This window comes from Canis lupus, chromosome 16 (assembly GCF_048164855.1).
Source record: "Canis lupus baileyi chromosome 16, mCanLup2.hap1, whole genome shotgun sequence".
NCBI lineage: Eukaryota > Metazoa > Chordata > Mammalia > Carnivora > Canidae > Canis > Canis lupus.
Genome location: NC_132853.1, coordinates 57937060 through 57958733, shown reverse-complemented (window position 1 = coordinate 57958733; position 21674 = coordinate 57937060). Strand labels below are relative to the sequence as shown.

The window sequence follows — 21674 nt, the reverse complement described above, 5'->3', positions numbered from 1 at the left end:
GCCAGCCAGGAGCCCCAAGACTTCTTTAAAACAATTTTTGGCTTTCAGTTACAATTTTCATAGGACACTGCCACAACAGAGTCCAAACAGCTTCTAAATTCCTACTACTGCTCTCCCCAAACAGCAGACTCCGGCATGCGCAGGAAGTTCAGGCTGGCCCTTCGGGGCTCCGGAGGGCTGACTTAAAGAAGCTCCCCTTCAAACTTTTACACTAGGAGGTCCAGAGCAGAAAGCTCCCTTGTTGACCTGGCCTCCTTAACTCTTTTCCCACCAGGCACCACGTCTCAGTGCCTGAGCTTCAGAGCTGCCACCCGGCACCCCTAGGCCCTGGCCTTTCCCTCTTCACACTGTTCTAACCTCAGGTGTGATCTGCAGACCACCCAAAGCTGCAGGCTCATCAGGTGATGAGACCCACCACCTACCAATGCTGCTCTAAGCCCCACAGCTACCGAGAATCCCGCTGATGATCTAACGTGGTCTGCCAAATTTCCCTCATTTTAACTCTTGGAAACTTTTCCTACACTCTTGGGAACCTCGATACAAGCCAGCTCCGAGTCTGATGTGGATGTGAAGGCTACATGGGTGGAGACTGCCCTTGGCCTGCGAACACTAAGCCCTGCTAGAGCCAGCCACTGTTCTGGGCGCTGGGGTGACGCCAGAGGACAGAAAAGGCAGCTGTCCTCCAGCCCATGGAGTTCACCTCTCAGCAGGGCCAGAAGGAAAGAAAAAGCCGCAGAGTGAGATACGCAGCAGCAGAGGTAAGGTGCTTGGAAAACCAGGAAAGCAGGGCACGGTGGGTCAGGGGTCAATCCCTGTCTGCTTGCCTTCTCTGCCTAGCATTCTTTTTACCCCACAGGGTGTGTATGTACCCTAACAATACCCTCTCCATATTTATTTATTTAGGATATACTTAATGAGTGCCAATTTTGTGCCAGACACTGGGTATACTATGGAAAACATATGGTCCTTCTCCTTGTAGTAGTTTATAATCTAGTAAGAGATTACAAGTACATTTTGTGGTAAACATGACAATAGTAACAGTGGGACAAGGAACCTAATTCTGGTGAGGAAGTGACAATGAGGTTGGACCCAGAGAACCGCCAACCAGGGGAGGTGTGTGTGAGTGTGCAGACTCTGCGAGCTCACGCCCACCAGCTGGCACAGAGAGGGGAAGATCCTGACCTGAGAGGGAGACTCCACGCTGGCGAGGACTGAAGCAGCCCCAGTGTGGCTGGGGTTTGGTGCCTCAAGGGAGAGTCGCTGGGCCTGAGGCTGGAGAGGCAGGCATAGGCTTTGTAAGCAGTTTGGAATCCATCTGGTGGCCCATAGCTGGAAGAGCACCCATGGTGTTCCTGTTCTGGCTGCAGCACAGAGGAGTCTGGAGCCTTCAGTTTCAGGGAGAAGTTCTCCAGGAACAGGCTCCTCTGATTACAAGTTCATGGAGAGTTGACATATTCTTTCACTGCTATTAAACTCAACATGCAGGTAACCTGATCAAGAACCTGTCTGTGTAGGCTCTAGAGCCAGGGGGTCCTACCTGCTTGCCTGATGTCGCCTTCACAAGTAAGGGAAACAACATAGTAGCCAGGGCCCACAGCAGCAGCCCCCCTCCTTCCTCTACTCCACAAATCCTGCGGGGGCACCCTTGGGACGTTAGGTTCCTCACCAGGGACTTAACAGAGCAGGGAGCCCAGGGTGCCCAGAGCACCAAGGCATTTCCATCTTACTACCCAAGTCATACTACCAAGACATTCTTTTCTTTTTTTTTTTTTTTAATTTTTATTTATTTATGATAGTCACAGAGAGAGAGAGAGAGAGAGAGGCAGAGACATAGGCAGAGGGAGAAGCAGGCTCCATGCACCGGGAGCCCGACATGGGATTCGATCCCGGGTCTCCAGGATTGCGCCCTGGGCCAAAGGCAGGCGCTAAACCGCTGCGCCACCCAGGGATCCCAAGACATTCTTTTCTTTAAAAATTTGAAAATAGGGATCCCTGGGTGGCGCAGCGGTTTAGCGCCTGCCTTTGGCCCAGGGCGCAATCCTGGAGACCCGGGATCGAATCCCATGTCGGGCTCCCGGTGCATGGAGCCTGCTTCTCCCTCTGCCTATGTCTCTGCCTCTCTCTCTCTCTCTCTCTCTCTGTGTGACTATCATAAATTAAAAAAAAAAAAATTGAAAATATTGAAGATGTACAAAACGACATTAAAATCAAATAATTAACAAATCTTCATGCATTTATCATCAGCTTAAGAAATAAAATGTTGCCCATTCCACCAAAGCCTCATTTTCCCCTCCCTTCCTGACTGTATACTCTGAAATGATTCCCACCATGGGCAATTTGAGGTTTTTCATTCCCATGAATCTCTCTAGAGATATAGTATAGTGGCTATGGGCACGGACTTGGGGTTTACACTTCAGCTCTGCCCCTTACTGGCTGGTGGCCCTGGGTAAGTTACTTAAACTCTCTGTCATTCAGTTGTGCTATCTGTAATATATGGGTAAGTGTGTGTGGGGGGGTGAACTGGGGGTAAGAGAACCTTACTGAGAGGGTTCTTTGAGAAATGAATGTTAATATAAGTAAAGAACTGTTCAGAACAATGTCTAGCACATAATAAGTGCACTATAAGTATTATGTTAAAGAAAAAACGGACACTGGTTAAGGATGGTGAGGCAGGCTCCATCCAGGACTGTCACGATGGGCTGAGAGGTGTAGGGACCATTTACAGGGTCGGAGAGAGAGACTGAGCTGGACTCTGAGGGCAGCGGGGACAGGTGGGGATTTGTAGCCACGGGGAGGTGGGGGAGAAGATGGAAAATCACTAAGAGGAAATGTCAGGGGTAGGGGGGCTTCTGGCTAAATTGAAAGAGCAGGACCCTGGCTGAAGGCAGGCCAGGGTGTCAGGCATCACCCTGGGGCAGGGGGAGGATGAGGAACTTGATCAGATATCAGAGAAGCGGGGAGGGTGTGTTCTGATGAAGCTGACTTAGCAGGGTTCTTGTTAAAACTGGATTTTACAAGGAAGTACACAGATGGGCCTAGGAGATGGTCCAGGAGCCTGACTGACGTTTATTCAACAGTCCTGGCCAGTCTTAATAATCTTCCTCATTCCTCTTCCATTCTTGGAAGCCATGGGAAGGATTTTAGGCTGATGAACAAAAACTCAAAGTCACGTGATATGAAGTGCAATCAGTGAACTAACTAAAGAACGGAGGCAGAGACTCTGATAGGAATGACTGTGGTTAACTCAGCACGGTTACCACAGATACTGACAGGTGTATTTAGGACTGGAGGATTAGATCTCTAGTCTGGCCCTAAACCACCCCACTTAATTTGGGTCTCAGATTTCTATCATCTGGAAAGTGTCAAACATTATACAAAAGTTAAAGGGCAGTCATCCATCCCACTGTTTTTAAAAGTGTTCCCGGGATCCCCACATCGGGGTCTCCATGGGGAGCCTGCTTCTCCCTCTGCCTGTGTCTCTACCTCTATCTCTCTGTCTTTCATGAATAAATAAATAAATAATCTAAAAAAAATTAAAAGTGTTCCGGAGCAGTAGTCAAAGTTGTCTCTCCCTGCCCCCTCCCCAATACGCACCCAGGGGGCAGGACTGATAGGAGTCTGGTTCACAGCTGCAACGGGGCTTCAGGTGTGGATGAGACCCCAAGCAGGACCCCTGGCCCCCTGCACCCATGTGGTTTGGCAGGTGGTGCCCTGGCTGCTCTCCACTGTACCAGCTCTGACTGGAAGCACAGTCCTGGAGATGGTGGCCGTTTCTGTGCAGGGTCCTAGCTCCCCATCACTGCCTTAGAGGCAGCTTCCCAATCACTGCGCTGTGGCGGGGACACTGGGCTTCACTTGAAGTCCATGGTGCCGGTGAGGCCTCCCTGATCCTTTCCCAGAGAACAGCTGTTTGGGATGACACTGTGGGGAATCATTTCTGGAGGCCCAGCCTAGGGTGCATCCCCTCCCTCTGGCCTTGCAATGATTTTACAAGCACCTAATTCCTTGTACTTAAAAAAAATCTAGAGCGGTTTCTATACATTTCAACTAAACTCTGATCAAGAGCACAGATCCTTTTTTAGCAAGTAGTATATTCAGCTCTTTCACTCACCTAGACAACATCATGGTGTGTGGTCATGACCTAGATATTCAACAATGGTTTCCTTGTAATGGCATTTGCTGTAACGAGACTTCGTTACACATGCCTTCCATCAGAATCCCATGGGACGCTACAATAAGCTTAAAGCGCACTAACAGGTAGGCATGCAATGATGTATTTGAAAAGTAACTCTTTAGGGACGCCTGGGTGGCTCAGCGGTTGAGCGTCTGCTTTCAGCTCATGGCATGATCCCGACGTCCTGGGATCAAGTCCCACACCAGGCTCCCTGCAGGGAGCCTGCTTCTCCCTCTGCCTGTGTCTCTGCCTCTCTATGTCTCTCATAAATAAATAAATAAATAAAATCTTTAAAGAAAAAAAAAGTAACTGTTTATAAATAAATGTCAACCTAGAGGGACATGTTAACATGTCTTATTTCTGAAATTTGCATGCCTCTTACAATAGATGTATAAATTTAATAGTTTCCTCATTATCCCTCCAACTACATCTGTGGGTAAGACATTAAAATAATGATGTCCTTTAACTGGTGGCATCTTAAAAGTTAAGAAATAGAAATATTTGTATGATAAAGCATAGAATTTCTCTTCTGTACAGATACCACATAGTGACAGAAGAAAAATATTCAAAAATCATGCATTAATTCTATTTCCAGAATATATTCTTAGAGATTCAGTTTCTTAAAAGTTACAATTTACTTAAATACATGTAAAAGAGAACTATTTTCCAGGGCTAAAGTAATCTGTGATTCTAAGGAAGATTTTCATTATTACAATCTCTTTCTGCAACCTACACAGCAGCAAACACTATAGCAAGCTCTTTAGAACAACAAGAGGTGAGGGGAAGACAGCTACGTGCAGGAGGGTCCATCTGCTGTGTTTATTGGCAGTCCCGGTGGGGTATCAAGCCGTAGCCTTCTGTGTGTTCTGTTGACGGCTTCTGGATGATCTGTCACCATGGCAACTTCGGGAGCTCAACTCAAAATGAGCACAGACTCATTAACTACTAACTACATTATCTTAGTGCCTGTTGCTAATGAGAAAATGCTATTTAGAGATATTTTCTATTCTAATGTATTACAGTTACCTCTCTAAAAAGCATGAAATTAAATTAAATGCTACTCTTAGGCCATCAGACTGGATAATATGAATGTGAAAGTAAGTTTATTTTAATAATGACTACTAACAGTAAAAATCATTTTATTAGAAGATTACTTTGTTTTGGTCCTTGGATTCTTCTACTCTAAAACAATGTGCTATTTATCATACAGGCAAATATTTTTAAGTTCTTTTAAGCAACAGTGGGGAGATTTAGAAGATTAAAATAGAAACTTTCGATAACAGTGTATGTTAAAGACAAGTAACGAATACAGCACTAATACATATTGGCTTTTCTATCATCTTCTCAATATGCAACATTAACTGGAAACACTCCTGGGATGAGGCAACACACTGGACAGACATGAAGGGTGAACAGAGTCCACTGAGCACAAAGCTTCTCAGCTTTCTCACCTCCAGCTTGACCTTGTCCCTTTCCATGCTCAATCACCTGTAACTGAACAAGCTCTTGAAAAACAGCAAATCCTAGATCTCATGAAACACAGAATGTTTAAGTGGAATTATATCTGAAATGTGTTCTCTTGGGGCATGCACACTGCCTTGTGTGGTAGGATTGGGTGTGTGTTTTCTTTAATAAAAGTAAAAACTGTAGAATAGCAATAATCCCAGGATGTTTGTTCTCTCAAAGTGCAGAATCCTAGAACCTGCCAGAAGAGGGAGCCCAAGTCAGACTATGCCAACATTTAGTAGAAGAGGGATGGGGAAGGGAAGGAAATCAGCCATGTTACAATTTGATTCTGAAAAAGAATATTCCACCTCTACATGCCCTGTGCACGTTGAGTCCCCATCTACCTTAGCCTCATTGACACCAGTATCCCACCTTGCTGACGATTCACCTTCTAGGCCAGCTCTTTGTTCAGTTTCTGGAGAATGCTACGCAGGCTGGCCAGCCTTTGCAAATGCTGTTCCCTCTGAATGTGGAAGCCCATGAGTCTCCATCTCTCCAGCCTAGCTGCCTTCTCTCCGTCAGATCCTGATGCAGCCTATGCTCTCACTAGACAATGTTCCTGTCCTTCATAGTAGCCATCCCAGTCAATACTGACACATACAGCACTGCGATTGATGTTTTTGCCCATTCCCCATAAAACTCCAAGCTCCAAGAAGGTGGGAAGCATATCTGGGGGTTCAGATGGGATCTTTTGGTGGTTTTTTTTTTTTTTTAATCTTTTTCTCCCCATAGTAAACAGTGCCAGGCAAACAATAGGTGTTTGGTGACTATCTGCTGGATCAGATGATGAACGCAGTTGGTCTCCAAGTTCTGCTGGCTCTACCACACGACCCTTCCTGTCCATCCTCACCATGCAGCTATCATCTGGAGCATAAAGTGTGCAGTGGTCTAACTGTACTGGCTGCATCCAGTTCCCTCTCCACTGTCTGATTCATCTTTAATCTGGCCTGTTCCATGATCTTTCTAAAACATCAATCTCACGACGTCACTCTCCCACTTAAAACCTCCAGTGGCTCCCTCTGGTCTAAAAGGTCAAATCTCAAGTCCTAATATGGACTCTATGAGCTAGCCTCCCTGCCCTCCACATTGTCCCTCATTTCAACTCCTTCCTTTCTTCCTTTTTTCTTTTTTCTTTTTCTTTTCTTTTCTTTTCTCTCTCTCTCTCTCTCTCTCTCTCTCTCTCTTTCTTTCTACAGGCTATTAAGTGTGCTCAATCCTACTGGCCTTGTGGATGGGTTCAAAATGGCTGAGATAAGGCATCCTCTCTTGTCTCATTTTCATGGCTAACTAGGGGACAATTGGGAAAGGGGCCAACCCTAGCATGCATTCATCTCATTCTATAGCAGTTTTTGCCTTTCCCCCAATTTTCTCACTTATTTTTAAAAACAGGCCATCTTTTCTTACAGAGACATAACTAGTAAATAGAAACATGACCAAGTGAATGTACTTAAATCCTTTCAGGCAGAAGATGTGGGATACATAAACCACAACCCTCAGAACATTTTAGTGCATTCATTTGCTTATATAACTCTCCCTACTAATACATCCCTCTGAGAACAGGGAACTTATCTCTGCCGTCTGATAGATATTTGTTAATTGTTTGTTTAATTAATGAACTTGACAACTCTAGATAGGAAAATTTGACTAAATAGCTCATTTATTAATGCAATCTTTAGTAGGTGTGTTAAAAGCAAGACAAAATGTGATCACAACTAAAAGTGCATATCTTCTGACGTTACATTTGTAACTATATTACAAAAAGCTGCAGACATGGAGAGAAAGGGAAGTGACAGAAGATGAAGGAAGCTAAGCTACAGTGCTGAATCTTTCTGCCCAACTCTAGAGGTCAATTTAATATTAGAAACCAATCCAGAGGAGCACCTGGATCAGTTAAGTGTCTGCCTTTGGCTTAGGTCAGGATCCTGGAGTCCCGAGATTGAGCCCCATGCTGAGCAGGGAGTCTGTTTGTCCCTCTGCCCCTACTCCTGCTCCTGCTCTCTCTTTCACTCTCACACTCTCTCAAATAAATAAATAAATAAATACATAAAAACCTAAATAAACAATCTTAAATAAGCAAGTAACCCAGCTTTTTTAAAAGTAGCAAAATATTTGAATATTCACCAAAGATACACACAAAAAAGCACATGAGGATAACACTCCATACCATCAGCCATTACAGAAATACAAATCAAAAGCACAATGTATCAGAATGTACATGTACCAGAATGGCTACAAGGATCAAGACTGATTTCCAAGTGTTGGTAAGGATGTAGCATTGGGAAGTGGTTATAACCACTTTGAAAAGGTTTTGGAGTTTCTTGGAAGGTTAAAAATAGATATACCCTAAGATACAGCCTTTCTACTTCTACATATTTACCACAGAAAAATCAAAGCACATATCCATACGGAGACTTGTATACCAAAGCTCATAGAAGCTTTGCTCATGAGAGCTAAAAATAAGAAACAACTCAAAGGGACAAATTGTGATATATCCAAACAATGAAACTCTATTCAGCAATAAAAAGGAGTGAACTGCTGAAATACACAACAGGAATGAATATCAAAAGCATTACTCTGAGCAAAAGAAGCCAAGAGTGCATCCTGCATGAGTCTGCTGATCTAACTGGAGTCTAGAAAAGAAAACAATCTGTAGTGATGGGAAGCAGATCAGTGTTTCCCTACAGACTGTTGAAGGTGGAGAGGGCATGAGAACTGGGTTGGCAGGGGTGCAGGGAGACTTCCAGGAGTGATGGATTACTGTCTTCATTGTGGGGATGGTTTCACGGATCACATCTTAATAAGTCTTGGTGCACATACCAAGACTTATTAAACTGTTCTTTTTAAACATGTGCAGTTTACTGTGTGCCAATTTAACTCAATAAAGTTTAAAAAAAAAAACAAAGCAGAGCAATAATCTGTTATATGATTTCTCAGAGAGCAGCCTGTCAACCTCCTTTAGAGCTATAAACTGTAACTTTCTCTATAAACTTGGAGCTGCCTTTACATTTAACGTTTTAGCTTGGTTAAGCTAAATAAACAGATGTGGACTTTTATCTGAGACTTAAGGGCCCTCAAGAAGATGCTTAAAGGGTTTATAAAAGGAGCACTGTGCCACCTCCTTGCCACCATGGATTTATACTTCCTTCCTTCTAAAATTCAATGAAGAACTTATAAGTATGTACCTGCTTAGTTGTTTCTTCCCTCCCCCCCCCCCGATAATTTTTATCCTTTTAAATTGCCTACATGTTTGGAGAAAATACCGTATCTTAATACACTTTCTTCTGTTCCCATGGAAAAAAATTAATGCATTTATTTTATATTCTTTCTGCCAGGTACTGAACAGTAAAATTAAATAGCTACTTTAAATATAGAGAAACATGGCTAAAGAAAGACATCTAATATTTAAAATCCTATAAGATTACATCCCATAAAGATCCCTCACATAATGAATCTCTTAGGAATTTCAGCCTTGGGGATCCCTGGGTGGCACAGCGGTTTGGCGCCTGCCTTTGGCCCAGGGCGCGATCCTGGAGACCCGGGAACGAGTCCCACGTCGGGCTCCCGGTGCATGGAGCCTGCTTCTCCCTCTGCTTGTGTCTCTGCCTCTCTCTCTCTCTCTGTGTGACTATCATAAATAATAAAAAAAAAAAAAAAGGAATTTCAGCCTTATTTGAAAAGATCCTAAGTTACTTCCTAAAATGAATGATTATACTGATAATGGATATACAATATTGATGTCTCCTTCATCTTCGTATAACAGCAGAAAAAAAATCTGACAGCCAGAAGATAGGGGTTCTAGTTCTGCCACTAACTATAGCTGTCAAAACTTGTACAGATTGTTTAGCCTCTTTGAATTTCATTTCTGAACCAATGAAGAACTGGGAAATTTCTAAGGATCCTTCAAATGCTAAGATTTTATTAATTTTGCAGACAGGCAAACAAAATGTCATATTTTATAAAATATACTGTGCCAAGCGCACTAACTAGACTTTTAACTATTGCTTCTAAGGATAACTCATACATTCAAAATAATATTTGTTTTGTTATGTGGATACATGTAAACTCAAGGAATCTGGCCAATTTTATTACACAGTGTAATTCAGGAAAACACAGATGTGATGCCTTATGAAAGCTAACTGCTGAATATTGTGTTGAGCAAATAGCTCACAACTGAGCAAATATCACTCAGCCGACTCTGCTAAAAAGAAGGGCCACCTAACTGGTAAAACACAGAGATGTGGATTCTCACTCATATTTGTTCAAATCTAGATCTGACTATGAAATTGGGAAAGCATCCTTTAAGCTTCAATGCTCATTTTCATTCATACTGAGAAAACCATATGTTTATAGAATGAGCCTTAATAGGAATACAGCACAGTGCAAACAAAACTGTGACCCCAAAATCTTTATCACTGAATGTGAGGCTGCTGAAAGAATATGGTTTCAATTGATTTACATTAACAAAAGCACATATATATTTTCTTAAAATTAGCATTACAAATTGAATGTATGGCAAAGTTGAATACCCAACCGTAAAACTTAAATTATAATCCTTGCAAGCAATATTAGGAGACTAATCATAACACATGAATTTATAAAAGTATAGGACTCAAAAGCATAAAGCATTAATCATATGGAGTTTGAGACATATTGGGTCAAGATACTTGCTTTCATACATGATGTAATTAACTTTGAGCTTCTTGTATGAAAACTTATCTATTTTATGAACTTTAGAAAATCTGGTCAAAACCAATGAATTAAATTACTTCATGTTTATGGGCATTATAATTAATCTTAAAAAAATTAAATCCATAAAAAACCCTAGAAACCCTAGGCTCACAAAGTCATCACATCACATATAAAGCTACTAGTATCTGTGCTCAAATTAAGGGCAGCACCCAAAATAAAGGAAAGAGATTACTGATAACCAAAGCAAAACCCATCTTACAGCATCCGACACTCAGATACCAGGTCCTTCAAAGCAGAAATACAATATGTAAGTGAGGTCATGTCTGATCACCTTCCTCCAACTGTGAGAGCATCTCTAGTCTTACTAAAGGCATTAACAGATTATTGTGCTCAGCTACCTCTTTCTTGAAGCAGAAATTATGAGAAACTATTTTGTTTGTGAAAATCTCATACAACGGTTTTCAAATTGTTCAGTGTAGCTCTTTGAGGCACAGGGGCTGGGGAAGTGTTAATTAGGGGAAGCAGCAGGCCCTGCCTGTCTTGTCCAACACACATGTCCAGTCAGAAATTCAGAATCACCTTCCTGTAGTTAATTTTAATTTGAACCAGTAATAATGGAGCATCTGAGAAAAATTTAAGCCTTAATACTGCTAATATTCATTAATGAATTATCCAGTAGCACTGTTATTTATAATTTAAAAGCTTTTTTTCTTCTGTTTAGGAGACATTAATAAACATTATCATTATGTGTGCTAAGGCTAAGGCTAGATATAGTTAGCACAACTGATGACAAATTACACCCAAAGGAGTAGTAATTTAGAGAAGATAAAAGGAGAAGAGACAACACCAGCACACTTTGGAGTAAGTAAAGAAATGCTCATCAGAATAGTAACAGGAAATAATAATTCTGTGTTGTGTAACAGGATCACTATACAAACATAAGCAATTTGTTACTATTTGAAGAGAAAACATTGACAATGACAAGAGAATATGGTCAGTATTAAATCAGGTTATAAAAACTTCTCAGAATGTTAAAAACAAAAGGAAATAAATATCTCAAAACAATAATGACAAGTGGAAGAAACCACTGTTTCTTATTCAAGATCATAACTGCTAATGCAACCATGTACCACAACCCTTTGAACCTTCTGGAAAAGTGTGCTGTACATTCATACTTCTGGGGGTGAGAAACAAATGTCCTTTCTGGGGTCTGGGCTGCCTTTTAATATTTACTTTATATGAAATCCCATCTTACTGTGACCCTGGGAGCTCGGAGGCCCACTGTGCAGGGGTCAGAAGTCCACCTCTCTCAAGTCCTCTCCTTGCATGAGCAGCTGGCCAGGCACAGGCTGCTTAACTCTCATGTCAGCCTCAGTTTCTTCATGGTCACCTAATACCTGCCCTGCTCAGTTTTGAAGTTCAAATGAAGTCATATACATAAACTTTGTTTTGGAAACTCTAAGATGCCAAACAAAAGCAGGGTATTAGTAGCAACACCTACCACCTGAAACTGCACTCTGATAAGTCTTTATAGCACTCATGCCTACACGTACAACTGTGTCCAACAGAAACTTTAAAATCCTAAAAATTTCCAGTTATTTATAGCTCACTTTTACTGAGCACCAATTATGTGCTGGGCACCAAGCTCTTTTCATACATGATCTCATTTAATCTTCACAGGAGCTTTATGAAGTGGGAGCCACTCACTTACCAGCTTTCTCATTTTCAGTAGGAAATACCTGAAGCTTGGAGAAATGAAGTAACTGGCCCCAAATTCAATAGAGCTGGCAGCTGGAGCTCCTGTGCACATGCTTCTCCTCATCTGACCAGGGCAAGCACAGGGTGAAACTGGTAGTGCTGCTTCCACTGTGCTTCTTCTCCAGCAAATCCCAGGGACACCTTGGTGCCTAGAGGAACTACATGTGTTTCCAATACCTGCTAAGACCCTAACAAGTAAATTTTCTACTTAGAAAATAAAAAAGAAATCTTCTATATATCAATAAGCGAAGAGGGAATACAGAAAGAATATAACTCTTTTTGTTATGTTGTCGGCAAAGAGAAATTAGAAGCTTCAAAAAAATTCAGTATCTTTCAGTTGTTCTTTTCAAATTGGATCACCTTTATCAGTTTAGTCCTTGTTTAGTGAACGGTAAACCAAAGGAAAAGTAAAAAACATTGTTCAGAAAGCGAACAAAACATTCTTTAGGCATTTTAGATTAAACAAATGCCAATGAAATGCAGATGTGAATGAAACCAGTGAGAAATGAAGAAGTACACAGGGAATGATAAAAAGCAGCAGCCAGGGTCAGATTCCTTGTTTTTAACTGTCAATTAAAATAACAGTCATCTTCATCATACAAAGTGTGGTTCTGTCTTAAAATGTACCGCCCCCAAATAAAATAAACTTACCTTTGGTTTTTTGATCAGCAGCCTGGAAAAAAAAAAATCAGAAACTCTTTAGGAATAATAATGTGTAGAATGTGCACATCTATGAAAGTTTATAAGCAGACTTCAATACTAGAAATTTTAAAAAACAAGTTTTTACCCAATTTATTAAAATTTATTACTGAGAAAATGTGTAATTGTCCACATGCTATTATGAGCCAATATTGATCTAAAGATAAAAGAAAAAGAAAAAGAAAAGAAAACCTATCTGGAAGCTCATCAGAGTCTCTGTATTTTAACAAAGACTAAAAGGTACAGTTTAAAATACAAGGTACATTAAACTAGGTAAGACCAACAACAAAAAGCCTAACGTGGTATATTAAATGCCGTAAGATTCACGTAAGATAAGATTTATAGAAGGACATTTAATTTTTAATATTTACCAACAGGATTCATAAAAGAACATTTGCCAAACCTGTAATAATTATTTCTAGCTTTCCTAATAAAATCAGTTACATGGCCCTTTCCTCATTTCTCAGCCATGGCTGTTCCGGACAATTTGCAGTAAGTGGAATAGCATAGCATGGACATTCTTTATAACAAACAACGAAAATCAGACTTCTTTAATACATAGCTCTACTATTTCTAGTTCCTTAAGAAAGACATTCTGTGGCTGTCACCTTATATTTATTTCGCTAGTACTTCTATTTTTTGCTAATTATAGACTAAGCATATTGATTTTTGAGGTCATAAAATGGAATTCTAATATAATGGTTGTGACAATGCAAAATGAGACACACAATGATCACAGGCTATGAAGTAGGAATGCCAGTCAAACCTTTTTCTGAGCACCTTCCTTCTTTTTCTTTTCTTCCTGCTTTTTCTTTTTCTTTTCTTCCATCAAACGTTCCTCTTTTTGTGTTTCTTGTTCTTTCTCCCTATGGAACAAAGAAAGGTGGCATTGCTATAATGTCCATTTTAAGTCAAACAATGAAAAAGCATTAGCTGCAGGAACTTTTAGGTGAGACTGAGTTGCTTGCACAGTATGCAGAAGGGCATTCCAAGAGGGGCATGGAACATGGGGCATTCTTCCAAGGCCACCACTTCCCAGGGTGACCCTGACAACGTTAGTGGTTCAGTGGTCGTTTATTTTACCCATGGGTCGAACACCATGCTTCTAGCAGGATGCATGTTAGGCAATAAGGGTATGAAATAGAGTAAGACACTGTTACGAAGGTCCGGCCTCAGACCCACACCTCTCAGTGTTGTCTCAGGAGCCACATCATCAGCAGGCTTCTGACAACGTATTAAAAATGCAGGTTCCTGGGTTCCACCCTAACCCAACCAAATCAGAGTCTTTGAAGGTGATTCTCATGCACATTATATGTTTGCTTGAAAAATCGATTATTTTAAAAATTTTTTACCCAAGTTTAGTGGTTCAGCACTTATGTACAATACCCGGTACTCATCACAGCAAGTACCCTCCTTAACCCTCATCACCCATTTAACCCATCCCCCTGCCCACCCCCCCTCCAGCAACCCTCCATTTGTTCTCTATAGTTAAGAGTCTGTTTCCTGGTTTGCCTCCCTGCCACCCCATGTTCATCTGTCTCTTAAATTCCAAATGAGTGAGATCATGTGGTATTTGTCTTTCTTATTTCACTTAGCATAATACTTTCTAGCTCCATCCATGTCATTGCAAATAGCAAGATTTCATTCTTTTTTGATGGCTGAGTAATATTCCATTGTGTATATATACCACAACTTCTTTATTCATTCATCAGTTGATGGGCTCTCTCTGTAGTTTGGCTACTGCTGATAATGCTGGTGTAAACATCAGGGTACATGTACACCTTTAAATTCATATTTGAGTAAATACTTAGTAGTGCACTTGCTGGATGGCAACAAGCTTATAACTTTTGGGGAATTCTTATACTGTCATCCAGAGTGGCTACACCAGTTTGCATTCCCACCAATAGTGGGAATGGGCATCTTTTCAAAGAGAAAGCAATTCTTTTTCCTTTTCTTTTAAGAGTTATTTATTTATTTATTTATTTATTTATTTAAGATTCCTACATGATATGTTTGTTTGAAAGGGCAATTTTAAAAATAAATTTATTTTTTATTGGTGTTCAATTTGCCAACATATAGAATAACACCCAGTGCTCATCCCATCAAGTGCCTCCCCTCAGTGCCCGTCACCCAGTCACCCCCACCCCCCGCCCACCTCCCCCAATTTTTTTCTTTTATTTATTTATTTATTTATTTATTTTTTAATTTTTTTTCTTTTAAAGTAGATTCCACGAACAGTGTGGAGTCCAATGCAGGGCTCAAGCTCATGCCAGATATCAAGATTTGAGCTGAGGGCAGCCCGGGTGGCTCAGCGGTTTAGCGCCGCCTTCAGCCCAGGGCCTGATACTGGAGACCTGGGATCAAGTCGCACATCCGGCTCCCTGCATGGAGCCTGCTTCTCCCTCTGCCTGTGTCTCTGCTGCCCCCCACCCCCACCCCGTGTGTGTGTCTCTCATGAATAAATAAAATCTTTTAAAAAGATTTGAACTGAGATCAAGAGTCGGATGCTTAACCAACTGAGACACCCAGGTGTCTCAAAAAGCACTTTTATCTATCTATCTATCTATCTATCTATCTATCTATCTATCTATCTTTCTATTTATTTTAGAGAGAGAGCACATGGAGGGGGGAGAGGCAGAAGGAAAGGGAGAGAGAATCTTGAGCAGGTTCCAGGCTCAGTGTGGAGCCCAACACGGGACTCCATCTCCTGTCCCTGAGATCATGACCTGAGCTGAAATTAAGAGCCACCCAGGCACTCCGAGAGCAATTATTTTTTAAACAGATTCCTACACAGCATGGTGAGCTACTATAAGGATACGCAGGAGCACAGCACAGAGTAAAAACCACTTGGAAAGGTCAGCCTGTAAGCCAGGGCTTGCACACTGCAAAAGCATTTGGCTGGCACAGAGTAGTGTGTTAGATATCAATTTACTGCTGGGCAATTCCAGTCAACCTTCAACACAGATTCTGCAGTAAACGGGCAGTTCCTTTAAGTATTTCTCCTTTCCAGGGAGCATACCTGAGCATGTAGCTTTAAGGACACCAGTGATTACACCAGCCTTGAGCCAGAAAGGGTGGTCCCACAGCAACCTCGCAGCACGTGGTCTAGTGTCACCTGTCTGTGACCCTTTCAGCAGACACTGTTATGCTCTGGGCTTCCTGCTGCTTGCCCTACCCTACATTCATGCCTTGTGGTCCTGCTGATGACAGGGCCCTCCAGACTGGGACCCCGTGTGCACCACATCTCCTGCTGCACTGCTATTCCTACTTCCTCAGCACAGCCCATGGCTGGCCATTGACTGCAGCTTGCCACCAGGAGGGCCGCCCCCAGGACCCCGTTTTCCTGTGTGGCCCTGTGACTGGCTACTGGCTGTGGCTTTCCTGAGCCAGTCCTGTGTTCTGGAGGTGTGTTTCCTGCTGCCCAGCAACTGCACACTTGCTGACATGCGTTAATCATGGAGGTGCTCTGCTACTCATGGGCTGCAACTACACCTTCTTCAGCAAGTCTGAACCCTAGACTTCCTCAGGGACTCTCCTTCAGCCCTAGGCCACATGGTTTCTAAAGCGACTCTTTTATCACAGTTTAACTATTCTTTGTAAGAAACTTTCCCTGTTTCCATTACTGTGTGCTTTTTATCTCCTGCCTGGGCCCAGGCTGATACAGGCAGGAAAGAGGATGTACCAGACTAAATAGAAGAAACAGTATGCACAATGTATGTAACACAGTATGTTAATGTTGGTTTGAATTTACTGATTTTGAGGTTTTTCATTTGTAAATGTGCTTTATATACAACTACATACATAAGGAATATCAACCTACTGTCAGTTTCTATGTATTTAAACACTATCATAATAAACATAATTTAAATCAACAGTGTGTGTGGAGGTACTTAGAGAATATTCTTTCTCTAAAACAGTGGTTCTCAGTTTCGGCTGTTCATCAGAATTACCTGGGAAGTTTTAAAAACTTCTAAAACCAGGGCTGCCAATCCATTCTGTGCAAGCTCTGGGAGTGGAACGCAAATGTCAGCAATTTTTAAAGCTTCTGGATGGCTCCAATGTTTAGCCAAGGTTAAGAACACTGCTTTTAAAGAAGTTCAGTAGTTTATCAAGTTTGGGAAATGGCAATCACTTGTTATCTCAGATGACACTTTCCAGGAATATTTGCATGTTAGGCAGTGGGGAGACACCAGGAAATCTGTGAGTGATGGGTGAGGAATATACATCTTGGAAAAAAGTGAATAAAAACCAAGTAGTGGCTGTCTTCCTCTACAGTTATACTTTCTTAATCTATAGTACAAAGAAAGCCTTAAATTATCCTCAGTAAACTTAACAAAATAGGCAAGCATAGGTGCACCTTTAAAAGGTATTCAATTGAAGATGAAATAAAAATGATCGCTTTATTCTATTGCTCTGACAATTAAAGCAATTAGAGCTGCTACTCCTCCAGCAGTACAATCAAGGTTTTACTATAACAGTAAAATAAAATGTAAATAAAGGGACCATGTAGCCATCTTTTTCTTAATTTATTTATTCATGAAAGACAGAAAGAGAGAGGCAGAGACACAGGGAGAGGGAGAAGCAGGCTCCATGCAGGGAGCCCAATGTGGGACTCAATCCCAGAATTCCAGGATCACACCCTGAGCTGAAGGCAGACACTCAACCCCTGAGCCACCCAGGTGTCCTGCCATGAGCTATCTTAAGCCTTGCCTGCCTGAGTTCATGTGTGTATGACAAAGCACAATTCAGATGTATGGTCTTTAATATAATTTTATCTAATTTCCTGCTAGTTACAGTAACTTCTACCTCAAGTGTACAGTTTCTGGATTTCTCACTAATAATTAAAAAATCAACATCAAATCACATTTTTACTTTAAAAAGAAAGACATCTTCCATAAGTATACTTTATTTTCAAGGGACACCTTATTTCCTGAAATGATTTGGAGGGGCATCTGGCTGGCTCTGTCAGAAAAGCATGCCATTCTTGATCTTGGGGTAGTGGGTTTGAACCCCACATTGGGTCCAGAGATTACTTAAGAAAATCACCCAGATTTGGGAAGTTTCTTGACCCATTGGAGAAGGAAAAAACAAATACGTATCAAATAGCTGACACTTCAACATCCTGGAGGTTGGGGACAACCGACTCCCCAAGCAGTTGGAAATCCATGTACAACTTTAAACTCCCCCAAAATGGACTATAGTCTGAGGTTGACCAGAAGTCTTACTGATCACATCACAGACGATTAACACATATTTGTATATTATATGTATCATATACTATATTACTAAAGTAAGCTAGAGAAAATAAAATATTAAGAAAATCATAAGGAAGACAAAAATCTATTTATGGTACTGTACTGTGTTTATGGACAGGAACCCATGTGTAAGTGGAGCCCCCAGTTGTTCAAGGGCCAACTATACAGGGAAATTGGGTCAGTATTTTTGATATGTGGAGCTGCTATGAGGTGGACTCACAAGGTGAGCTGCAAGGAGAATAAAGAAAAGGAGGGACAGGGGTGCCTGAGGGGCTCAGTTGGTGAAGCATCTGTCTTTGGCTAAGGTCATGATCCCCAGGGTTCTGGGATCAAGTCCTGGGTTGGGCTCCCTGCTCAGTGGGAGCCTGCTTCTCCGTCTCCCTTTGACTCTTCCCCCCTGCTCATGCTCTCTCTGTCTCTTTCAAATAAATAAAATCTTAAAAAAAGGAGAGGGAGAGGGAGGAGAGGGAGAGGGAGAGGGAGAGGGAGAGGGAGAGGGAGAGGAGAGAGGAAAGGAAAGGAAAGGAAAGGAAAGGAAAGGAAAGGAAAGGAAAGGAAAGGAAAGGAAAGGAAAGGAAAGGAAAGAAGAGAGGGCCAGGTTGGGAGAATTTCATTTTTCACTTTAATTTTTAATTTTAATTTTTTCTTTTTATTTATTTATTATTTATTTATGTATTTATTTTAATGATTTTTAAAAACATTTTATTTATTTATTCAGAGAGAGAGAGAGAGAGAGAGAGAGAGGCAGAGACACAGGCAGAGGGAGAAGCAGGCTCTATGCAGGGAGCCTGACATGGTACTCGATCCAGGGTCTCCAGGATCACACCCTGGGCTGCAGGCGGCGCTAAACCACTGCGCCACCGGGGGTGCCCTAATTTTTTCTTTTTAAAATTATATTTAAATTCACGATTGTATATACATGTGTAAAGGTAACTATTTTTTTCCAGTGTACTCTGTGTTTTTCTCATTTGCTTGGAGGCCCCTCACAGATTCTTCCTCCCTCCACACTGACAGCAAAGCCGCTACTCCCTCACTGCCTGTCCTTCTAGATAACCCATGTTAACCACTTTGTTCATAACTTCCCGGGTCTTTCTCTGCACTCAGGTAACTATGGAAACATATAGACTTATATTTTTTTACAATGCATTTTATTTGGTCAGTTTTGTAAAAGTGAGATTGTATATTACAAACTCTTTTGCTTCTTGCTTTTCTCATTGAATACGCCCTGCCCCCAACTAATTGATCCAATCTATTATTTCTAATGGCTACGTAATATACCATGGTGTAAATGTTATCTTATCCCATTCAATCACATCTCTATTTGTACACACGCACTTCTTCCCCAGTTTATTACCACTACAAGGAACTCCAGCTCCTGCTAAAAAAATCAGCATTGCTTTGGCTGATGGTACGTACATCTTCTGTTTGAGTAGTGAAAACTAAGTAAGGAGAAAATCTGATATGAGGCTCAACTTCTGGACCCCACACTGGACACAGGGCCAAAACTTTGATGTAAATCCCCTATACTCTGTATGGCAAAGCATATTATAATGGGTCCTCACTATAGTGAGTTTTATTAGAAAGAAAATATTTTTAACAAGTTGGGTTTTAATAATCTAATATTTCTTTTATTCTCAAATAGTTCAGCCATCAGCTTAGGATGCTTTGGGTGGAGAAAGCAACACTTTATTTTGGAAGCAGCTAGAAGAAGAAAGAGTTGGGAAGTAGAGGAGTCCCCATAACTGAAGCTTCAATGTGTATCAGTCATCTCAGGATTCCTTGATAAACTACACATTTTTCCAGAGAAACAGGATTCAAAAGATACAATTATGTTGGTAGACTGGGAATGCAGTCACCCTATGCAAAACCCTTCATTGGAAAATCTTCCAAATTTCGTCTTTTTTGTTAGTTGATTATTCCTTTTTTGCAAAAGAACAGGATTCAATAAGGAAGGCAGGCTTATTTCTACCTTGAAGGTTTAGTTACCAGAAATTTTACTCGGTTTTTATTCCAACTTAGTTTTCACTTACAAGACAAAACCACAGCCCATGCTCTGAAGTTATCTTGGTTAGACTCCAATGCCATGTCATTAAAATATTCACTAATTCACTGTGTGTCTGTGTTACATGCCATTATTTAGAAAGTTTGGCTAATTCAATTAGAATTTCCTGACAGTGTTTAGGTTAGGAAAGGCTGGCAAAGTGCTATCAGACAAACTTTAAAAAGGAAGAAGGAGGAAGTGGTATCCTGTCCAGCTGTCACTGAAATACTTAAAAGATTCTCGGGATCCCTGGGTGGTGCAGCGGTTTAGCGCCTGCCTTTGGCCCAGGGCGCGATCCTGGAGACCCAGGATCGAATCCCACATCAGGCTCCCGGTGCATGGAGCCTGCTTCTCCCTCTGCCTGTGTCTCTGCCTCTCTCTCTCTCTCTGTGACTATCATAAATAAATAAAAATTTATAAAAAAAAAAATAAAAAAAAAGATTCTCAATTTTTTCACCATGTGTTTGAATACCTGCTCTGTGCAGAAAATACGCAGGAGGCCCTGTGGGCAATACATGAGGGAGGAGACATAGAAACAGTCTTAGATCTCTAAGGACAGAGAATTTAATAGGAAAGTAAGTAAGACTTGAATTACCTTTAATATTTGATAGACTATGGAAATAAACAGGGTTATGTAGCAAAGAGAATATGCTTGGGATTTAGAATCACAGGACAGAGTTCTAAAGTAAAGGTCACTAGCATACAAGAGGTCAAGAACTCATGGGTCCGAGTATTGGATGGACTGTCTACAAGAACCGTGGAGTCATTCAGTGTTTTCCAGAACTAGGGGTGGAAAACAGAACCATGGATCTGATAAGACCAGAGGGTAGAAGGAAGTGTTTTTATTTGAGGATCAAAGGATAATATAGTTGACAGAGACTCTCTGGTCTCCTGAGGTTCACACCTTTGTATAAATGCTCTCTTGTGAGTGTGGGAGGGACCTGTGATTTGCTTCTCACCATTTGAATATGGCAAAGGTGATGGAATGCTGTCCCCCTGACATTATATAAGACTCCCATCTTTTTAGCAAACTGGCTTTAGTCTCTCTCTTGGGTGCTGGCTTTGAAGAAACAGCTATCATGAATCCTACTTCTACAAGGAAATGAATTCTGTCAACTGCCTGGGTGAGCTTGGAAGCCCATTCTTCCCCAGGCAAGCCTCGCAGGGGAAACACAGCCTTGGCCTGGACTCCAGCCTGTAGCAGGCCCAGTTAAGTCATGCCCAGCCTCTTGAAATTGTGAAATAATGAATATATATTGCATTAAGCCACTACATTTGTAGTAATCTGTTATGCAGCAAAGAAAACTAACGCAGGTTAATGATTTAAGACTTCTGGGGCTGACCAAGATGGAGGAAGACCAAGATAGCCTCTCTTAGCCGCTAATTACAACAAAAGACCAGAAGTACGATGTAAATACACAAATACAATAATGAAAAGCAAGCAAAAGCTGGTAGAGTAGGGAGGAGACTCAAAACTTGGGGAGGTGACCTGCATGGGGGTGAGTTTCTTATTCTCCCCTTTTCTCTTGCAGTCACAGAGCCGTGTTGTGGC

The 21674-nt window shown here is 41.4% G+C and overlaps 1 protein-coding gene across 5 annotated transcripts in view; it reads right to left on the bottom strand.

Annotated features, from left to right (window-relative positions):
• The window catches only part of TNRC6C (trinucleotide repeat containing adaptor 6C), a 153102-nt gene that overhangs the window by 90702 nt on the left and 40726 nt on the right, over positions 1-21674 (bottom strand). For 2 of the 5 annotated variants that reach the window (XM_072781755.1, XM_072781752.1), the window contains exons 2-4: positions 13593-13692; positions 12779-12800; positions 9123-9305 (exon numbers count right to left, since the gene is read on the bottom strand). In XM_072781755.1, the coding sequence (XP_072637856.1) occupies positions 9123-9305; positions 12779-12800; positions 13593-13655 (268 nt within the window). In that variant the 5' untranslated portion in view covers positions 13656-13692. Of the gene's footprint in view, positions 1-9122; positions 9306-12108; positions 12136-12778; positions 12801-13592; positions 13693-21674 lie in introns of those variants that run through there. The other 3 variants (XM_072781756.1, XM_072781757.1, XM_072781758.1) reach the window with 2 other exon arrangements.